Source organism: Oncorhynchus clarkii, chromosome 26, assembly GCF_045791955.1.
Source record: "Oncorhynchus clarkii lewisi isolate Uvic-CL-2024 chromosome 26, UVic_Ocla_1.0, whole genome shotgun sequence".
Lineage (NCBI taxonomy): Eukaryota > Metazoa > Chordata > Actinopteri > Salmoniformes > Salmonidae > Oncorhynchus > Oncorhynchus clarkii.
The window spans coordinates 33478039-33495737 of NC_092172.1; the positions used below are offsets into that span (position 1 = coordinate 33478039).

The 17699-nt window shown below is 46.1% G+C and overlaps 1 protein-coding gene across 3 annotated transcripts in view; it reads left to right on the top strand.

Moving 5' to 3' along the window:
* Positions 1 to 17699, top strand: part of LOC139385059 (elongation factor like GTPase 1) — a 103873-nt gene that overhangs the window by 75142 nt on the left and 11032 nt on the right. For all 3 annotated transcript variants that reach the window (XM_071130103.1, XM_071130106.1, XM_071130104.1), the window contains exons 20-22: positions 6294 to 6498; positions 7739 to 8322; positions 12346 to 12530. In XM_071130103.1, coding sequence (XP_070986204.1) covers positions 6294 to 6498; positions 7739 to 8322; positions 12346 to 12530 — 974 coding nt within the window. The remainder of the gene's footprint in view (positions 1 to 6293; positions 6499 to 7738; positions 8323 to 12345; positions 12531 to 17699) is intronic.

Sequence of the window (17699 nt, forward strand, 5' to 3'; positions counted from 1 at the left end):
ACTGGAATGGTAGATTTGCAATGGGAGAATGTGCAAAGTAGAAATAAAAATTATGGGGTGCAAAGGAGCAAAATAAATAAATAAAATACAGTAGGGAAAGAGGTAGTTGTTTGGGCTAAATTATAGGTGGGCTATGTACAGGTGCAGTAATCTGTGAGCTGCTCTGACAGTTGGTGCTTAAAGCTAGTGAGGGAGATAAGTGTTTCCAGTTTCAGAGATTTTTGTAGTTCGTTCCAGTCATTGGCAGCAGAGAACTGGAAGGAGAGGCGGCCAAAGAAATAATTGGTTTTGGGGGTGACTAGAGAGATATACCTGCTGGAGCGTGTGCTACAGGTGGGAGATGCAATGGTGACCAGCGAGCTGAGATAAGGGGGGACTTTACCAAGCAGGGTCTTGTAGATGACATGGAGCCAGTGGGTTTGGCGACGAGTATGAAGCGAGGGCCAGCCAACGAGAGCGTACAGGTCGCAATGGTGGGTAGTATATGGGGCTTTGGTGACAAAACGGATTGCACTGTGATAGACTGCATCCAATTTGTTGAGTAGGGTATTGGAGGCTATTTTGTAAATGACATCGCCAAAGTCGAGGATTGGTAGGATGGTCAGTTTTACAAGGGTATGTTTGGCAGCATGAGTGAAGGATGCTTTGTTGCGAAATAGGAAGCCAATTCTAGATTTAACTTTGGATTGGAGATGTTTGATATGGGTCTGGAAGGAGAGTTTACAGTCTAACCAGACACCTAAGTATTTGTAGTTGTCCACGTATTCTAAGTCAGAACCGTCCAGAGTAGTAATGTTGGACAGGCGGGTAGGTACAGGTAGCGATCGGTTGAAGAGCATGCATTTAGTTTTACTTGTATTTAAGAGCAATTGGAGGCCACGGAAGGAGAGTTGTATGGCATTGAAGCTTGCCTGGAGGGTTGTTAACACAGTGTCCAAAGAAGGGCCAGAAGTATACAGAATGGTGTCGTCTGCGTAGAGGTGGATCAGAGACTCACCAGCAGCAAGAGCGACCTCATTGATGAACCCTGTGGCACCCCCATAGAGACTGCCAGAGGTCCGGACAGCAGACCCTCCGATTTGACACACTGAACTCTATCAGAGAAGTAGTTGGTGAACCAGGCGAGGCAATCATTTGAGAAACCAAGGCTGTCGAGTCTGCCGATGAGGATGTGGTGATTGACAGAGTCGAAAGCCTTGGCCAGATCAATGAATACGGCTGCACAGTATTGTTTCTTATCGATGGCGGTTAAGATATCATTTAGGACCTTGAGCGTGGCTGAGGTGCACCCATGACCAGCTCTGAAACCAGATTGCATAGCAGAGAAGGTATGGTGAGATTCGAAATGGTCGGTAATCTGTTTGTTGACTTGGCTTTCGAAGACCTTAGAAAGGCATGGTAGGATAGGTATACAGTGTCTTGCGAAAGTATTCGGCCCCTTGAACTTTGCGACCTTTTGCCACATTTCAGGCTTCAAACATAAAGATATAAAACTGTATTTGTTTGTGAAGAATCAACAACAAGTGGGACACAATCATGAAGTGGAACGACATTTATTGGATATTTCAAACTTTTTTAACAAATCAAAAACTGAAAAATTGGGCGTGCAAAATTATTCAGCCCCCTTAAGTTAATACTTTGTAGCGCCACCTTTTGCTGCGATTACAGCTGTAAGTCGCTTGGGGTATGTCTCTATCAGTTTTGCACATCGAGAGACTGAAATTGTTTCCCATTCCTCCTTGCAAAACAGCTCGAGCTCAGTGAGGTTGGATGGAGAGCATTTGTGAACAGCAGTTTTCAGTTCTTTCCACAGATTCTCAATTGGATTCAGGTCTGGACTTTGACTTGGCCATTCTAACACCTGGATATGTTTATTTTTGAACCATTCCATTGTAGATTTTGCTTTATGTTTTGGATCATTGTCTTGTTGGAAGACAAATCTCCGTCCCAGTCTCAGGTCTTTTGCAGACTCCATCAGGTTTTCTTCCAGAATGGTCCTGTATTTGGCTCCATCCATCTTCCCATCAATTTTAGCCATCTTCCCTGTCCCTGCTGAAGAAAAGCAGGCCCAAACCATGATGCTGCCACCACCATGTTTGACAGTGGGGATGGTGTGTTCAGGGTGATGAGCTGTGTTGCTTTTACGCCAAACATAACGTTTTGCATTGTTGCCAAAAAGTTCAATTTTGGTTTCATCTGACCAGAGCACCTTCTTCCACATGTTTGGTGTGTCTCCCAGGTGGCTTGTGGCAAACTTTAAACGGCACTTTTTATGGATATCTTTAAGAAATGGCTTTCTTCTTGCCACTCTTCCATAAAGGCCAGATTTGTGCAATATATGACTGATTGTTGTCCTATGGACAGAGTCTCCCACCTCAGCTGTAGATCTCTGCAGTTCATCCAGAGTGATCATGGGCCTCTTGGCTGCATCTCTGATCAGTCTTCTCCTTGTATGAGCTGAAAGTTTAGAGGGACGGCCAGGTCTTGGTAGATTTGCAGTGGTCTGATACTCCTTCCATTTCAATATTATCGCTTGCACAGTGCTCCTTGGGATGTTTAAAGCTTGGGAAATCTTTTTGTATCCAAATCCGGCTTTAAACTTCTTCACAACAGTATCTCGGAACTGCCTGGTGTGTTCCTTGTTCTTCATGATGCTCTCTGCGCTTTTAACGGACCTCTGAGACTATCACAGTGCAGGTGCATTTATACGGAGACTTGATTACACACAGGTGGATTGTATTTATCATCATTAGTCATTTAGGTCAACATTGGATCATTCAGAGATCCTCACTGAACTTCTGGAGAGAGTTTGCTGCACTGAAAGTAAAGGGGCTGAATAATTTTGCACGCCCAATTTTTCAGTTTTTGATTTGTTAAAAAAGTTTGAAATATCCAATAAATGTCGTTCCACTTCATGATTGTGTCACACTTGTTGTTGATTCTTCACAAAAGAATACCGTTTTATATCTTTATGTTTGAAGCCTGAAATGTGGCAAAAGGTCGCAAAGTTCAAGGGGGCCGAATACTTTCGCAAGGCACTGTAGGTCTGTAGCAGTTTGGGTCAAGAGTGTCACCCCCTTTGAAGAGGGGGATGACCGCAGCTGCTTTCCAATCTTTGGGAATCTCAGACGACACGAAAGAGAGGTTGAACAGGCTAGTAATAGGGGTGGCAACAATTTTGGCAGATAATTTTAGAAAGAAAGGGTCCAGATTGTCTAGCCCGGCTGATTTGTAGGGGTCCAGATTTTGCAGCTCATTCAGAACATCAGCTGAGCAGATTTGGGAGAAGGAGAAATGGGGAAGGCTTGGGCGAGTTGTTGTGGGGGGTGCAGTGCTGTTGACCGGGGTAGGAGTAGCCAGGTGGAAAGCATGGCCAGCCGTAGAAAAATGCTTATTGAAATTCTCAATTATGGTGGATTTATCAGTGGTGACAGTGTTTCCTATCTTCAGTGCAGTCGGCAGCTGGGAGGAGGTGTTCTTACTCTCCATGGACTTTACAGTGTCCCAGAACTTTTTTGAGTTAGTGTTGCAGGAAGCAAATTTCTGCTTGAAAAAGCTAGCCTTGGCTTTTCTAACTGCCTGTGTATAATGGTTTCTAGCTTCCCTGAACAGCTGCATATCACGGGGGCTGTTCGATGCTAATGCAGAACGCCATAGGATGTTTTTGTGTTGGTTAAGGGCAGTCAGGTCTGGGGAGAACCAAGGGCTATATCTGTTCCTGGTTCTAAATTTCTTGAATGGGGCATGTTTATTTAAGATGGTTAGGAAGGCATTTTTCATCCTCTACTGACGGGATGAGATCAATATCCTTCCAGGATACCCCGGCCAGGTCGATTAGAAAGGCCTGCTCGCTGAAGTGTTTCAGGGAGCGTTTTACAGTGATGAGTGGAGGTCGTTTGACCGCTGACCCATTACGGATGCAGGCAATGAGGCAGTGATCGCTGAGATCTTGGTTAAAAACAGCAGAGGTGTATTTAGAGGGCAAGTTGGTTAGGATGATATCTATGAGGGTGCCCGTGTTTAAGGCTTTGGGGAGGTACCTGGTAGGTTCATTGATAATTTGTGTGAGGTTGAGGGCATCAAGTTTAGATTGTAGGATGTCTGGGGTGTTAAGCATGTTCCAGTTTAGGTCGCCTAGCAGCACAAGCTCTGAAGATAGATGGGGGGCAATCAGTTCACATATGGTGTCCAGAGCACAGCTGGGGGCAGAGGGTGGTCTATAGCAGGCGGCAACGGTGAGACTTGTTTTTAGAGAGGTGGATTTTTAAAAGTAGAAGTTCAAATTGTTTGGGTACAGACCTGGATAGTAGGACAGAACTCTGCAGGCTATCTTTGCAGTAGATTGCAACACCGCCCCCTTTGGCAGTTCTATCTTGTCTGAAAATGTTGTAGTTTGGAATTAAAATGTCTGAATTTTTGGTGGTCTTCCTAAGCCAGGATTCAGACACAGCTAGAACATCCGGGTTGGCAGATTGTGCTAAAGCAGTGAATAGAACAAACTTAGGGAGGAGGCTTCTAATGTTAACATGCATGAAACCAAGGCTATTACGGTTACAGAAGTCGTCAAAAGAGAGCGCCTGGGGAATAGGAGTGGAGCTAGGCACTGCAGGGCCTGGATTCACCTCTACATCGCCAGAGGAACAGAGTAGGAGTAGAATAAGGGTGCGGCTAAAAGCAATAAGAATTGGTTGTTTAGAACGTCTGGCACAGAGAGTAAAAGGAGGTTTCTGGGGGCGATAAAATAGCATCAAGGTATAATGTACAGACAAAGGTAAGGTAGGATGTGAATACAGTGGAGGTAAACCTAGGTATTGAGTGATGAAGAGAGAGATATTGTCTCTAGAAACATCATTGAAACCAGGAGATGTCATTGCATGTGTGGGTGGTGGAACTAATAGGTTGGATAAGGTATAATGAGCAGGACTAGAGGCTCTACAGTTAAATAAGCCAATAAACACTAACCAGAACAGCAATGGACAAGGCATATTGACATTAAGGAGAGGCATGCTCAGTCGAGTGATCAAAAGGGTCCAGTGAGTGTAGAGGTTGGTTGGGGGTCACGGCGATTTAGACAGCTAAATCGGTAGCAAGCTAGCATAGGAGCAAGCTAGCATAGAATGGAGGTCTGTTATTAGCCAACTCTTGAGTTTCGTCAGTAGATTAGTGGGTTTCCGTGTGGTAGAGGGGATTAATCCAAATCACACAACAACAACAAAAATAAAAACAATATATATAGTTATAGAGGCCCAAGAAGAAAAATAAATAAATAAAATAAAATAAAAATTGTCCGATTGTCTATTCAGATAGCAGCCGATAAGATAGCCAACGGCTAGCAGGCCGCAGATGGGCGCCCAGGCAACGTTGCGCCGGAGGAGCCAGCCGGACAATTCCCTCGGGTAGACACCGTCGGCAGTCCAACTGTGAAGGCCCGGTGGGGCTCCGCGTAGGCAGTAAAACGGGTCCGGATAGGTGACTGCAGCCCAGGAGTGATTGATGGAACTCTTCAGCTGGCTAGCTCCGGAACAATTGATGTTAGCTCCGGAATCAACGAAAGCCGATAGTCACACGGATAGCAGCTAGCTAGCTGTGAGATCCAGGTATGGATGTCCAGAGCCAGCGGCCGAAATCCGGTATGTTCCGAGCCGAGCCGCGCTGCGCTGCACCGCGCCGTACAAAACTGGCGATAGATTCTCGAGCCAAAGGACAGCCGATGACCACAAACCGTGGTTAGCTGAGTACTAACGATTAGCCAGTAAATAAGCTAACTAGCTTCTGAACCAGCTTCAGAGTAGCTTCTGGACCAGCTTCTGGCTAGCTCCCGGCTAGCTTCTGGCTAATTTCTGGCTAGCCTCTCGGAGGATTACAGATCTGAGGTAAATAATACTTTTTTATATAAATATAAATTGGTGAAGCGGATTGCAGGAGAGTGTTCTGAAGATGAGTTTTTGGAAAATTACAAAATGTATGTGAAAAAAAAAAGTTGTAAATATATCTATATATTTATATACACGACAGGACGAGGACAAAAATACGTCTGAACTGCTATGCCATCTTGGGCACTGTAAGGAACTATACTGACTATAGGAAGCCCTTAACATTTTGCTTAAGGAGAAACATAAGAAACAGAGCAAGAACATTTCCAATAGCCTTTTTTGAGGAATAGCAACTTTGCTTAACTTTCTTCTTATGTCTATAGTTAATGGGGAAATGGCAGTTAAGAAGAAATGTCTTCTTAAGAAAGTTTTGTAAATCTGGGCTCTGATCCTGATCAAAAAGTGTCCTGTGTTGTGTAGAGGTGACTCTTTTACTGGAGGGTAGTGCTGACTTGATCCGGACCCTGGAGCAGGCAGGTCAGGCCCAGAGGGAGGGGAGGACCCTGGACATGAGTACCTGGACCCTAGATGCCCTGATGGTGCTGAAGAGCAGGTTGGAGGTCCTGCTGCAGGGGAGGAAGTGGAGGAACGCTGTGGACCGGATATGGGCCTTTGGACCACGCAGGTATTTCAGGGTGTTTCATATGGGTTGGGATGAGAGGGTATGCAGGTATTTCAGAGTGTTTCATATGGGTTGGGATGAGAGGGTATGAAGGTATTTCAGAGTGTTTCATATAGGTTGGGATGAGAGGGTATGCAGGTATTTCAGGGTGTTTCATATAGGTTGGGATGAGAGGGTATGCAGGTATTTCAGAGTGTTTCATATGGGTTGGGATGAGAGGGTATGCAGGTATTTCATTGTGTTTCATATGGGTTGGGATGATAGGGTATGCAGGTATTTCAGAGTGTTTCATATGGGTTGGGATGAGAGGGTATGAAGGTATTTCAGAGTGTTTCATATAGGTTGGGATGAGAGGGTATGCAGGTATTTCAGGGAGTTTCATATAGGTTGGGATGATAGGGTATGCAGGTATTTCAGAGTGTTTCATATGGGTTGGGATGAGAGGGTATGAAGGTATTTCAGAGTGTTTCATATAGGTTGGGATGAGAGGGTATGCAGGTATTTCAGGGTGTTTCATATAGGTTGGGATGAGAGGGTATGCAGGTATTTCAGGGTGTTTCATATAGGTTGGGATGAGAGGGTATGCAGGTATTTCAGAGTGTTTCATATGGGTTGGGATGAGGGGGTATGCAGGTATTTCAGAGTGTTTCATATAGGTTGGGATGAGAGGGTATGCAGGTATTTCAGGGTGTTTCATATAGGTTGGGATGAGACGGTATGCAGGTATTTCAGGGTGTTTCATATGGGTTGGGATGAGAGGGTATGCAGGTATTTCAGGGTGTTTCATATAGGTTGGGATGAGAGGGTATGCAGGTATTTCAGGGTGTTTCATATAGGTTGGGATGAGAGGGTATGCAGGTATTTCAGAGTGTTTCATATGGGTTGGGATGAGGGGGTATGCAGGTATTTCAGAGTGTTTCATATAGGTTGGGATGAGAGGGTATGCAGGTATTTCAGGGTGTTTCATATAGGTTGGGATGAGACGGTATGCAGGTATTTCAGGGTGTTTCATATGGGTTGGGATGAGAGGGTATGCAGGTATTTCAGGGTGTTTCATATGGGTTGGGATGAGAGGGTATGCAGGTATTTCAGGGTGTTTCATATAGGTTGGGATGAGAGGGTATGCAGGTATTTCAGAGTATTTCATATGGGTTGGGATGATATTTCATGGTATTTAATATGAGATGAAATTGTGTGCTATGCAGGTATTTCATGGTAATTAATATGGCCATGTTATTATTAGGTATGGACCAAACATCCTCCTTAACAGCGTAGAGGGGTACCAGAGACCATCTGTGTGGCACTGCCTCGAACGAGAGAAAGGAGAGAAAGAGGGAGGGGCGAAAGCTGAGGCCAGCTCCATCCGAGACTTTGACAACAGCGTTGTCAGCGGTTTCCAGCTCGCCACCCTCTCTGGTCCAATGTGCGAGGAGCCCCTCATGGGCGTCTGCTTCTCTGTGGAGAGATGGGACATGAACTTCCCCACCCAGCGCACCCACCTGGACTCTGTGACTGAAGAAGACTCCAACTCCCTTGATGCATCTGTTTCCGAAAGCCCCGCTGAGGCTACAGGTCAGCAGGAGGCCTCAGGCAAGGCAGGGGGAGCGGGTGAGACGCCTTCCCAGGCAGAGGGTGCCGTGGCTGGGGCGAGCCAGGGGAGACGCAGGGCGGAGGTTGTGGCCGGGCTAGTGGACTGCTACGGACCGTTCTCTGGCCAGCTCATAGCTGCTGTGAAGGAGGCTTGTCGGCACGCGTTCCAGGCCAAACCTCAGAGACTCATGGCTGCTATGTACACCTGTGAAATCATGGCTACAGCAGAGGTGTTAGGTAAGAGGCTTAGCAGTACACACACGGCAGAACACACAGACACGGCAGAACACACACACACACGGCAGAACACACGGACACACGGCAGAACACACAAACACACGATATAACACACGGACACATACACACAATATGTCACACGGACACACAATATAACACATGGACACACAATATAACACGCGGACACACAATACAACACACGGACACACACACACAATATGTCACACGGACACACAATATAACACATGGACACACAATATAACACACGGACACACACACAATATAACACACGGACACACACACAATATAACACACGGACACACAATATAACACACGGACACACACACAATATAACACACGGACACACACACAATATAACACATGGACACACACACAATATAACACATGGACACACACACAATATAACACACGGACACACACACACAATATAACACATGGACACACAATATAACACATGGACACACACACACAATATAACACACGGACACACACACACAATATAACACATGGACACACACACACAATATAACACACACACACAATATAACACATGGACACACACACACAATATAACACACACACACAATATAACACACGGACACACACACACACAATATAACACATGGACACACACACACAATATAACACATGGACACACACACACAATATTACACATGGACACACACACACAATATAACACATGGACACACGGACACACAATATAACACACGGACACACAATATAACACACGGACACACACACAATATAACACACGGACACACAATATAACACACGGACACACACACGATATAACACACGGACACACACACAATATAACACACGGACACACACACAATATAACACATGGACACACAATATAACACACGGACACACAATATAACACACGGACACACACACAATATAACACACGGACACACAATATAACACACGGACACACACACAATATAACACACGGACACACACACAATATAACACACGGACACACACACAATATAACACATGGACACACACACAATATAACACACGGACACACACACACAATATAACACATGGACACACAATATAACACATGGACACACACACACAATATAACACACGGACACACACACACAATATAACACATGGACACACACACACATTATAACACACACACACAATACAACACATGGACACACACACACAATATAACACACACACACAATATAACACACGGACACACACACACAATATAACACATGGACACACAATATAACACATGGACACACACACACAATATAACACACGGACACACACACACAATATAACACATGGACACACAATATAACACATGGACACACACACACAATATAACACACGGACACACACACACAATATAACACATGGACACACACACACATTATAACACACACACACAATATAACACATGGACACACACACACAATATAACACACACACACAATATAACACACGGACACACACACACACAATATAACACATGGACACACACACACAATATAATACATGGACACACACACACAATATAACACATGGACACACACACACAATATAACACATGGACACACACACACAATATAACACACGGACACACAATATAACACACGGACACACAATATAACACACGGACACACACACATAATATAACACACGGACACACAATATAACACACAGACACACACACAATATAACACACGGACACACACACAATATAACACACGGACACACACACAATATAACACACGGACACACACACAATATAACACATGGACACGGACACACAATATAACAAACAGACACACACACAATATAACACACAGACACACACACACACACAATATAACACACGGACACACAATATAACACACGGACACACAATATAACACACGGACACACAATATAACACACGGACACACAATATGTCACACGGACACACAATATGTCACACAGACACACAATATAACACACGGACACACAATATGTCACACGGACACACAATATAACACACGGACACACAATATAACACACGGACACACACACACAATATAACACACGGACACACACACAATATAACACACTAACACACAGACACACACACAATATAACACACGGACACACACACAATATAACACACGGACACACACACACACACACAATATAACACACGGACACACACACAATTTAACACACGGACACACACACAATATAACACATGGACACACACACGCACAATATAACACACGGACACACACACAATATAACACACGGACACACACAATATAACACATGGACACACACACAATATATCACACACACAATATAACACACGGACACACACACACAATATAACACACGGACACACACACACAATATAATACACACAATATAACACACAGACACACACAATATAACACACGGACACACACACAATATAACACACGGACACACACACACACACACACAATATAACACACGGACACACACACAATATAACACACTCTGGGCAAAACACAAACTAACCACAGAGGTCTTAGGTAAATAGCTAAAACACAACACACACACCTTCAAATCTGCTTCTTCAATCTTTCCTGGAGGCATTACTGCATTCTAAACCACACAGGAGGAGGTTGAGGGAATTATTATAGCAGCTTCTATTCAGATACAAATGACTGTGATACAACTTGTCAGGACATTCAAGCCACAACATGACAACTAAACTACCAAGAATGTTACACCAGGTGGAGGGTGAGTTGCTGCACACAACTCCCATTCTAGTGTGATAGGAGTCCATCGGACTGGTATATTATCCCATCCCCGGTGTAGGAACACAGCTCTTACCTCGTCCACTGAAACACAGAGAAAAGATGATGGTACAGTATTGGTTGATATTTAAATAGCCATCACTAGCCGGCTACCACCCGGTTACTCAACCCCGCACCTTAGAGGCTGCTGCTCCATATACACTGGCCACTTTAATAATGGAACACTTTAATCATGTTTACATAATGCTTTACTCATCTCATATGTATGTACTGTATTCTATGCTACTGTATTTAGTCAATGCCACTCCAACATTACTCGTCCTAATATTTATATATTTCTTAACTCCATTATTTTACTTTAGATTTGTGTGTATTGGTGTGAATTGTTAGATATTACTGCACTGTTGGAGCTAGAAACACAAACATTTCACTACACCCACAATAACATCTGCTAAATGTGTGTATGTGGCCAATAACATGTGATTTGACAACCTTCATTATTACTATCGATGCTCTAGAACTATTCTAATATTTGTCTTTGTAGTGTCAGTGATCAACTCTGAGTTGGTCCCAAATGGCACCCTATTCCCTGTATAGTGCACTACTTTTGGTCATCATTAAGATTCAAATGAGCCTTGCCCAACTTCTGTTACGGATAATCAATAAACCATATTTTAACAGCACGTTTAGCAGTCACATCCATTTACAGCCAGCCAAATCAACACCAGAATTAAGTGTGTTATTATGAGCCCATTTCAGAAACAATATGACTTTTTACTCACTTCTGCAACGCTAGCATCCCTTTAAATGTGGCGTTTGTCAAGCTCTCCTACTAGCCTGTTGTGAATACCAATGCCTTCCACTCTATATACCCCCATTAGGAGAACTTAGTTTCATTAGTATCGATGAATGTGATCCATATGTTAATTCCATGATGTATATTATAGTAGATGTTGGTTGCGTAACATTTAGTGTAGAAATAGACTTCATCAATACTTTCATTACATCGTGTCCATTATTTACATCTAATCAATAGTTGGATAAGATCATGCATAAATAGATTGTATACATAGTTGGATTAGATTGACCACATCGATTCACACACACAATCATTTGATTAGATTGTATATAGCTGGCCACACTGTATACATGGTCAGAGTACACATTAAGCCACTTCTACTAATTATCGTGTGTGTGTGTCCAGGTCGTGTGTACGGGGTCCTGGGGAAGAGGGAGGGCCGAGTGTTACAGGAGGAGATGAAGGAGGGGACGGAGATGTTCATCATCAAGGCCGTCCTTCCTGTGGCCGAGAGCTTCGGATTCGCTGATGAGATACGCAAGAGAACCAGTGGATTGGCTAGTCCACAACTGGTCTTCAGCCACTGGGAGGTGAGGCGCGCTCACACATACACCCTGTCGTGTGCAGACACACACACAGCAGGCATACAACACACACGCGCGCACACACACACACACAGACAAAAACACATGCAAGGCTCACTCCGTGGGGGGGTTGTGAGCTGCAACTCATCAGTCTGAAAACAGGTGCTTGTATTTTTAGCTGTTAATAATTTAATGGTTTTTCATTAATGAAGGAATAAAGGAAATCACAATGCTGAACTAGGATCAGTTTTTATTTCACCCTTGTCTCTAGAACTCACAGCCCTGTTCCCTATTAGTTCCAGTATGAGGTGAATCCTAACTAGTCTCCCATTGACATCAATACATGACTTCTCTGACAATCTCTGGCTCATCCTTATTATACCCCTTTTATATACAGAAAAAGTCCCACTTCTTTACCACCTTCTGTATACCTTCTTGTTTTGGGGCAGGTAGCCTAGTGGTTAGAGCGTTGGACCGGTAACCAGCAGGTAGCCTAGTGGTTAGAGTGTTGGACCAGTAGCCAGCAGGTGGCCTAGTGGTTAGAGTGTTGGGACAGTAACCAGCAGGTAGCCTAGTGGTTAGAGCGTTGGACCGGTAACCAGCAGGTAGCCTAGTGGTTAGAGTGTTGGGACAGTAACCAGCAGGTAGCCTAGTGGTTAGAGTGTTGGGACAGTAACCAGCAGGTAGCCTAGTGGTTAGAGCGTTGGACCGGTAACCAGCAGGTAGCCTAGTGGTTAGAGTGTTGGGACAGTAACCAGCAGGTAGCCTAGTGGTTAGAGTGTTGGGACAGTAACCAGCAGGTAGCCTAGTGGTTAGAGTGTTGGGCCAGTAACCAGCAGGTAGCCTAGTGGTTAGAGTGTTGGGACAGTAACCAGCAGGTAGCCTAGTGGTTAGAGTGTTGGGACAGGAACCAGCAGGTAGCCTAGTGGTTAGAGTGTTGGGACAGTAACCAGCAGGTAGCCTAGTGGTTAGAGCGTTGGGCCGGTAACCAGCAGGTAGCCTAGTGGTTAGAGCGTTGGGCCAGTAACCAGCAGGTAGCCTAGTGGTTAGAGCGTTGGGCCAGTAACCAGCAGGTAGCTTAGTGGTTAGAGCTTTGGGCCAGTAGCCAGCAGGTGGCCTAGTGGTTAGAGCATTGGGCCAGTAACCAGCAGGTAGCCTAGTGGTTAGTGTTGGGCCAGCAACCAGCAGGTGGCCTAGTGGTTAGAGTGTTGGACCAGTATCCAGCAGGTAGCCTAGTGGTTAGAGTGTTGGGACAGTAACCAGCAGGTAGCCTAGTGGTTAGAGTGTTGGGATAGTAACCAGCAGGTAGCCTAGTGGTTAGAGTGTTGGGACAGTAACCAGCAGGTAGCCTAGTGGTTAGAGTGTTGGGACAGTAGCCAGCAGGTAGCCTAGTGGTTAGAGTGTTGGGCCAGTAACCAGCAGGTAGCCTATTGGTTAGATTTTTGGGCCTAGTAACCAGCAGGTAGCCTAGTGGTTAGAGCGTTGGGCCAGTAACCAACAGGTGGCCTAGTGGTTAGAGCGTTGGGCCAGTAACCAGCAGGTAGCCTAGTGGTTAGAGCATTGGGCCAGTAACCAGCAGGTAGCCTAGTGGTTAGAGCGTTGGGCCAGGAACCAGCAGTTGGCCTAGTGATTAGAGCATTGGGACAGTAACCAGCAGGTAGCTTAGTGGTTAGAGCGTTGGGCCAGTAGCCAGCAGGTGGCCTAGTGGTTAGAGCATTGGGCCAGTAACCAGCAGGTAGCCTAGTGGTTAGAGTGTTGGGCCAGCAACCAGCAGGTAGCCTAGTGGTTAGAGTGTTGGGCCAGTAACCAGCAGGTAGCCTAGTGGTTAGAGTGTTGGGACAGTAACCAGCAGGTAGCCTAGTGGTTAGAGTGTTGGGACAGTAACCAGCAGGTAGCCTAGTGGTTAGAGTGTTGGGACAGTAACCAGCAGGTAGCCTAGTGGTTAGAGTGTTGGGCCAGTAACCAGCAGGTAGCCTAGTGGTTAGAGTGTTGGACCAGTAACCAGTAGGTAGCCTAGTGGTTAGAGTGTTGGACCAGTAACCAGCAGGTAGCCTAGTGGTTAGAGTGTTGGGACAGTAACCAGCAGGTAGCCTAGTGGTTAGAGTGTTGGGCCAGTAACCAGCAGGTAGCCTAGTGGTTAGAGTGTTGGACCAGTAACCAGCAGGTAGCCTAGTGGTTAGAGTGTTGGGCCAGTAACCAGCAGGTAGCCTAGTGGTTAGAGCGTGGGGACAGTAACCAGCAGGTAGCCTAGTGGTTAGAGTGTTGGGACAGTAACCAGCAGGTAGCCTAGTGGTTAGAGTGTTGGGCCAGTAACCAGCAGGTAGCCTAGTGGTTAGAGTGTTGGGACAGTAACCAGCAGGTAGCCTAGTGGTTAGAGTGTTGGGACAGGAACCAGCAGGTAGCCTAGTGGTTAGAGCGTTGGGACAGTAACCAGCAGGTAGCCTAGTGGTTAGAGTGTTGGGACAGTAACCAGCAGGTAGCCTAGTGGTTAGAGTGTTGGGCCAGGAACCAGCAGGTAGCCTAGTGGTTAGAGTGTTGGGCCAGTAACCAGCAGGTAGCCTAGTGGTTAGAGTGTTGGGACAGTAACCAGCAGGTAGCCTAGTGGTTAGAGCGTGGGGACAGTAACCAGCAGGTAGCCTAGTGGTTAGAGTGTTGGGACAGTAACCAGCAGGTAGCCTAGTGGTTAGAGCGTTGGGCCGGTAACCAGCAGGTAGCCTAGTGGTTAGAGCGTTGGGCCAGTAACCAGCAGGTAGCCTAGTGGTTAGAGCGTTGGGCCAGTAACCAGCAGGTAGCTTAGTGGTTAGAGCTTTGGGCCAGTAGCCAGCAGGTGGCCTAGTGGTTAGAGCATTGGGCCAGTAACCAGCAGGTAGCCTAGTGGTTAGTGTTGGGCCAGCAACCAGCAGGTGGCCTAGTGGTTAGAGTGTTGGACCAGTATCCAGCAGGTAGCCTAGTGGTTAGAGTGTTGGGACAGTAACCAGCAGGTAGCCTAGTGGTTAGAGTGTTGGGATAGTAACCAGCAGGTAGCCTAGTGGTTAGAGTGTTGGGCCAGTAACCAGCAGGTAGCCTAGTGGTTAGAGTGTTGGGACAGTAGCCAGCAGGTAGCCTAGTGGTTAGAGTGTTGGGCCAGTAACCAGCAGGTAGCCTATTGGTTAGATTTTTGGGCCTAGTAACCAGCAGGTAGCCTAGTGGTTAGAGCGTTGGGCCAGTAACCAACAGGTGGCCTAGTGGTTAGAGCGTTGGGCCAGTAACCAGCAGGTAGCCTAGTGGTTAGAGCATTGGGCCAGTAACCAGCAGGTAGCCTAGTGGTTAGAGCGTTGGGCCAGGAACCAGCAGTTGGCCTAGTGATTAGAGCATTGGGACAGTAACCAGCAGGTAGCTTAGTGGTTAGAGCGTTGGGCCAGTAGCCAGCAGGTGGCCTAGTGGTTAGAGCATTGGGCCAGTAACCAGCAGGTAGCCTAGTGGTTAGAGTGTTGGGCCAGCAACCAGCAGGTAGCCTAGTGGTTAGAGTGTTGGGCCAGTAACCAGCAGGTAGCCTAGTGGTTAGAGTGTTGGGACAGTAACCAGCAGGTAGCCTAGTGGTTAGAGTGTTGGGACAGTAACCAGCAGGTAGCCTAGTGGTTAGAGTGTTGGGACAGTAACCAGCAGGTAGCCTAGTGGTTAGAGTGTTGGGCCAGTAACCAGCAGGTAGCCTAGTGGTTAGAGTGTTGGACCAGTAACCAGTAGGTAGCCTAGTGGTTAGAGCGTTGGGCCAGTAACCAGCAGGTGGCCTAGTTGTTAGAGTGTTGGGCCAGTAACCAGCAGGTAGCCTAGTGGTTAGAGTGTTGGACCAGTAACCAGTAGGTAGCCTAGTGGTTAGAGCGTTGGGCCAGTAACCAGCAGGTGGCCTAGTTGTTAGAGTGTTGGGCCAGTAACCAGCAGGTAGCCTAGTGGTTAGAGTGTTGGGCCAGCAACCAGCAGGTGGCCTAGTGGTTAGAGTGTTGGGCCAGTAACCAGCAGGTAGCCTAGTGGTTAGAGTGTTGGGACAGTAACCAGCAGGTAGCCTAGTGGTTAGAGTGTTGGGACAGTAACCAGCAGGTAGCCTAGTGGTTAGAGTGTTGGGACAGTAACCAGCAGGTAGCCTAGTGGTTAGGGTGTTGGGACAGTAACCAGCAGGTAGCCTAGTGGTTAGAGTGTTGGGCCAGTAACCAGCAGGTAGCCTAGTGGTTAGAGTGTTGGGACAGTAACCAGCAGGTAGCCTAGTGGTTAGAGTGTTGGGACAGTAACCAGCAGGTAGCCTAGTGGTTAGAGTGTTGGGACAGTAACCAGCAGGTAGCCTAGTGGTTAGAGTGTTGGGACAGTAGCCAGCAGGTGGCCTAGTGGTTAGAGTGTTGGGACAGTAACCAGCAGGTAGCCTAGTGGTTAGAGTGTTGGACCAGTAACCAGCAGGTAGCCTAGTGGTTAGAGTGTTGGGACAGTAACCAGCAGGTAGCCTAGTGGTTAGAGTGTTGGGACAGTAGCCAGCAGGTGGCCTAGTGGTTAGAGTGTTGGGACAGTAACCAGCAGGTAGCCTAGTGGTTAGAGTGTTGGACCAGTAACCAGCAGGTAGCCTAGTGGTTAGAGTGTTGGGACAGTAACCAGCAGGTAGCCTAGTGGTTAGAGTGTTGGGCCAGTAACCAGCAGGTAGCCTAGTGGTTAGAGTGTTGGACCAGTAACCAGCAGGTCGCCTAGTGGTTAGAGTGTTGGGCCAGTAACCAGCAGGTAGCCTAGTGGTTAGAGTGTTCCAGGAACTGGAAGGATTCTGTATGGAGGAATGGTCTAAGATCCCTCCCAATGTGTTCTCCATCTCCTCAAACATTTTAGAAATGGGCTCAGTGTCGTTATCCTCACAAGGTGAGGTATCGAAAACAGGGTCTCTTTCTTTGACCAATGGTATTAGTATAAAATAATATAATTTCACAAAAAAATTTTTGCAAAGAAAGCCAGTGGATGGTTTCTTTATACCTTCAATAATAGTTATTTGGAGTTTTTCAATAAATGTGAATATTTGTAGTTACTTTTAAGTCATTACCTGCAGTCAACTTGTGCAATACGTTAGGAGATAAAGCAGATCTCGTTCTTCATTTCACCTGTCACATTGTTTTACAGTTCCTAGAACAGTTGAGCCAGTCACATTGTTTTACAGTTCCTAGAACAGTT